The 4,705-nt window shown below is 40.0% G+C and overlaps 1 protein-coding gene across 2 annotated transcripts in view; it reads left to right on the forward strand.

The window, feature by feature from the left end:
* Positions 1 to 4,705, forward strand: part of CNKSR3 (CNKSR family member 3) — a 127,307-nt gene that overhangs the window by 86,990 nt on the left and 35,612 nt on the right. For both annotated transcript variants that reach the window (XM_011964380.1, XM_011964381.1), the window contains exons 6-7: positions 324 to 443; positions 2,734 to 2,793. In XM_011964380.1, the coding sequence (XP_011819770.1) occupies positions 324 to 443; positions 2,734 to 2,793 (180 nt within the window). The remainder of the gene's footprint in view (positions 1 to 323; positions 444 to 2,733; positions 2,794 to 4,705) is intronic.

A 4,705-nucleotide genomic window follows, 5' to 3' on the forward strand; every position in this document is an offset into this window, starting at 1 on the left:
CATTGAAAAGTCAGGTAGGTGGCCTTGGAGAGATGATTCCACTTCATTGCTGAAAGGGGATTTCTGCCTGGCCTGTGCTCTTCGGTGGTCATGGAGGAGTGAATATAAAAACTGCCCTTTGTAAACAAAGCTGAAATAGTGGCACTATTCCCACGGATGGTAAACAGGGAGTCTAAACGCCATGCATTCATTGAGCAGAATTATCAGAATGATTGCCGACCAGAACTAAAGATTATAGGTGAAATGCGTTTCTCTAAAAATCAGCTTGAGATAAACTTGGTTAATGATTGAACTTTCCTGACTATTTGCTTCTCCAATTCTAGGTCAAGGTTTTAAATGGCATCTGTGACAAAACAATCCGATCTACCACAGATCCTGTGATGAGCCAATGTGCGTGTCTGGAGGAAGTTCACTTACCAAACATTAAACCTGGGGAAGGCCTGGTAAGTTCTAATAACACTTGTTTTATTTTCAGATAACATATATCATCATTTACTAAATTTTTGTAAAAAAAATTCCTTATTGCTTTCACTATAATTCTGAAAAGTAGAATTAAGTTAGACCGCCTTCCGTGATGTAGTTAGGAATGTGCTATCTTGAATCCTGTTGATATGTTTTCTATCTTCAAAGTATAAAAATAAATACAATTTAAAAACTGTATACTCATATTTTGAAGATAACACTTTATTTTTAGGACTTAGCAATGCAAGGAAATATAAAACATTTACACAAAGGAAATATGGTCTCTGGCTACAAAAACAACATCTGTCTGAAAGTCTCTATTAGCACTTAGACGAATGTGAGAAGAGACTGGCTGAAGGCAGTGATTCTTAAGAAGGGTTTAGAAACGTTTCATAAGTAATATACGAGCTATATCATAACAGGCTGTGGGACTACATACAGGTAGTCTCCTAGTACCTAGTGTGCATCCTGTGGGATTAATTTGCTGAAATTTTCGTGAAGAAGCTGTGAAGCCCATTAGTTAGCTTAGAGGCTTTGAGTCAGAGAGAGCTGGGTTTATGTCCCGGCTCTTTAGGGACTTAACCTCTTTACGTGTCAGTTTCCTCATAGGGTTGTTGAAAGTATTGTATTAGATTGTGAATGCCAAGTGCCAGGCCCCAAGCACATAGTACGTGTGCATTAATGTGGCTGCAGCTACGGTTGCTGGTATTGATGATGATGAGGAGAAGGAGGAGGAGGAGAAGGTGGAGGGGGAGAAGTATCTAATGTATAGGTAGCTGTTGGGAGCTATTAAGGTAGTCTCTGCTCTTAGATAGAAAAAAACAAAAATCAACCGACTGTTTTAGGCCCACATTCTTAGTGAGCAGAAATTTGCATATTGGTACTGCTTGACTTCAAGGCAAATGATGGATTATAACAGATTAAGTTTAAACAGGGAGGACTTCCTGGAGGTAGGTTTATAGTCAAATATTTAAGCAGATAAATGCCCTGAGCAGGCAGAAATGGAGTTGTCATTTCAGATAGTAGAGTTATACAAGCAGTGCCCTGGGAGGGGGAGTACCATGTGTAGGGGAGAAGCTGATATAATCTGTGAGTGAAAGTAACAGGATAGGAGAGGAATGGGGAGAACCTGAAGGCGTTGGTGTTTGATGGGTCTCTCATCATAAATTGGTGTAGGTTAATGAGCAGGCTGGGTGCAGCATAATGTCTGAGGAGGGTCCACATTATTACAGCATAGATACCAGGGTGAGCAACTACGTTTTGCCCGTTCTACTTTTTGCTCTCTTTTCCCATCTTGTAGCAGTTTAATTAAACAACATTAAATGTGGTGAGTCCAACTGCAGAAATAATTCCTCAGTGATATATTCGGTGTATCACTCAGTGAGGCATGGCCTCTGAGTTTGCCTCTCAGGCCTCTTAGGAGAGAGAATATTCATTCATCTTTACATTTCCCTTAAAAGGAAGGATGTCTGTTACTAATTTGCTACCTATGCTTTGCTATTTAATAATCTTTGTTCATATATCTTTGTCTGATTATTAGTAGCTTTAATAGTCACTCTGAGGTTATTTCGGTTACCAAATTTAAATGAATATATTGTGTCCCTAGACCAAGAAATGGTCAAGAAAGAACTGTTCTTTGGCTGGGTGTGGTGGCTTACTCCTATAATCCCAGCACTTTGGGAGGCCGAGGTGGGAGGATCACTTGAGCCCAGGAGTTTGAAACCAGCCCGGGTAACATAGCGAGGTCCTTTCTCTATTAAAAAAATAAAATAATTAGCTGGGTGTGGTGGCACACACCTGTAGTCCTGGCTACTTGGGGAGGCTGAGGTGAGAGGATCACTTGAGCCCAGGAGTTCAAGGTAACAGTGAGCTGTGTTGGCATCGCTACACTCCAGTCTAGGCAACATAGCAAGACCCCGTCTCAACGTCAACATAATAGAACCGTTCTTGTTTGAAGTGCCTCCCTCATTCACTCATTCTGTAGGTCTAAGAAAAAGCCCACATCCTCGGAGTTGTGGCATAATTCTGTGTGCCTGGTACACAGATTATAGTATCAAAGAGATCACACGTTTTACTGCTTTCACCAGTATTTCAGTTTGCTTAGCTCCCCTTCACCACCCTTTGGATCTTGTTTCTAGATGTTTCGGGAGGCTGAAAAACGAGTATTGTTCTGAAGGGACTGTTTTTAATGTTTTATAAGTTTAAGTCTTGCTTGGGGCGATGTCTGTAAATGTTGGAGTAATGAGTTAATCTGTTTGTGACTCACTCCAGGGCATGTACATCAAATCAACCTACGATGGGTTACACGTGATTACTGGAACCACAGAAAATGTAAGTGTATATTCATTAAGTGTAAAAGCTGTTGTGTGTTTAAACAAATTTGATCCACAGTCTCTATACTTTGAATTTAAATGTGTGCATGCTGTTTGATTATTATGAGAGCATGGGTACCTGCTTTGTTTATTTCTGTTGACAGAGTACTGCTTGTCACCAACTGTTGTCAATTTATTATTTAAATCGTCCTTTATTGCTCTTGTTCATACACCTTGCCCAGTTTTTATGCTACCCTTGTGTTAATTACTGCTTTTGCACCCTGGAAGTGTTAAGCCATAAATACAAAAGCAGTGATCTTTTTGTTTTTGAGAATCACTCTTATAAGAACTGGGATTGGTAGCCATGTGTATAAAATATATATTTTTTGATTTAATGGAATTTTTATGTCTCCATAGCAGCTATTTCAGGATTTTTTTTACAACATATTTTTATAGTTGTGTTTCATAATATTTGGCATGATACTGAAATTTAGTCCTCTCTCCCCACCCTTTGAATAGGAAAAGCAGGTCTGTTTCTACTGTGAGAGACTTTTGTACACTGTGTACTTCCTTCTGGAAATTCTGCTGTGTGTAGGGTTGACTTTAGCCCCTCAAACATTTTGAATTTGTGAGAAGTAGAGCTAGTTGAATGCTTTCTTCTTGCAGCCTACAATATGGCTGGCTTTTGAAAGACACTGATATGAAACTAAAAATGTTTGAATCGCTTCCCTGGGTCTGTGTAAAAGAACCATGGATTTAGGGGAATTAACCTATTTAATCAGCTAAGACAGGAGGAGATAATTCCTAAAATTAGGGGAAATTTTAGTAGCTGCTTTTCTAATCTGTTTGGTAGAAATATGTGTCTAATTTTGAGCTTCAGCTGCTAGATCTTTCGGAAAATGGCATGATCTTTGAGTGTCTGTGAGAAGCACTTGATTTTTGTACTGACAAAATGATACTGCTTAAGGCAGTCAATGAATTATAAATGCATTGCATGGTTCTGGTAGATAAATGGGTAGGAAATGGTAGTGTCTTTCAGGATTCTCTGTTGAGCTACAGCGAGGAAGCCCTAAGAGTCACTAGGAGTTTTTATACCGTGTCACCTCCTAGATAATAACAGCACAGGAAGCTCTGCTTTTAGGCTGGGGATGGTGCTGAAGAAAAGACACAAGATGCAACACATGATTCTTCCTTCATTCTTGATTGAGACTCAGTACGTTGCAGCTTAGCCGTGATAAGAACACAGTCATGTCTGTATAGATGAGAAACATGGTGAATATCATTTCAGTTTTTAGAGTTGAAGTCTTGCAGTCTAGCAATTTGATGATTGCATTGTCTATCTTAACCAGACCAGTGTGTTTTCCAACTCTATTGGGTTTTGAAGCAATTGCCATCTTGGATCTGGAGCACTACAGAATTACTACCGGAAGGCAGAGTATTTCCTTCCTCTTGCACCACCCCCCTTTTTAAAGAAAAGAATCCGGGCCTGGCGCAGTGGCTCACGCCTGTAATCCCAGCACTTTGGGAATTAAATGAAATGTCATATGTCATTAATGATATATTCCCTGAATTCCTACCAGAATTGTAACACTGGCTGACAGACTCAGGGTCGGCCCTGGTGTTCCCATGTAAGACTGTATGGAAGTCATCTCCAGGAGTGGTGGCTACCATCTTGTTAGAGATCAAAAAAGAAAACTTGTCTTCTTCCATCTGGTAATCCACTTGAAAATGTCACTCATTCCTTTAGTCATTCAGTTCGCATTTATTGAGGACCTGGAATGTGCTAGACACTAGGCTAAGTAAGTCTAAGTCTTCTAGACAAGCGTGGGAAGTTAGGTGAGAGCCCACTTCTCCCCGACTCAATCTGGATATTTTATTCTTTTTTTTTTTTTGAGACGGAGTCTCGCTCTGTCCCCCAGGCTGGAGTGCAG

Source organism: Mandrillus leucophaeus, unplaced genomic scaffold (genome assembly GCF_000951045.1).
Source record: "Mandrillus leucophaeus isolate KB7577 unplaced genomic scaffold, Mleu.le_1.0 Scaffold698, whole genome shotgun sequence".
Classification (NCBI taxonomy): Eukaryota; Metazoa; Chordata; class Mammalia; order Primates; family Cercopithecidae; genus Mandrillus; species Mandrillus leucophaeus.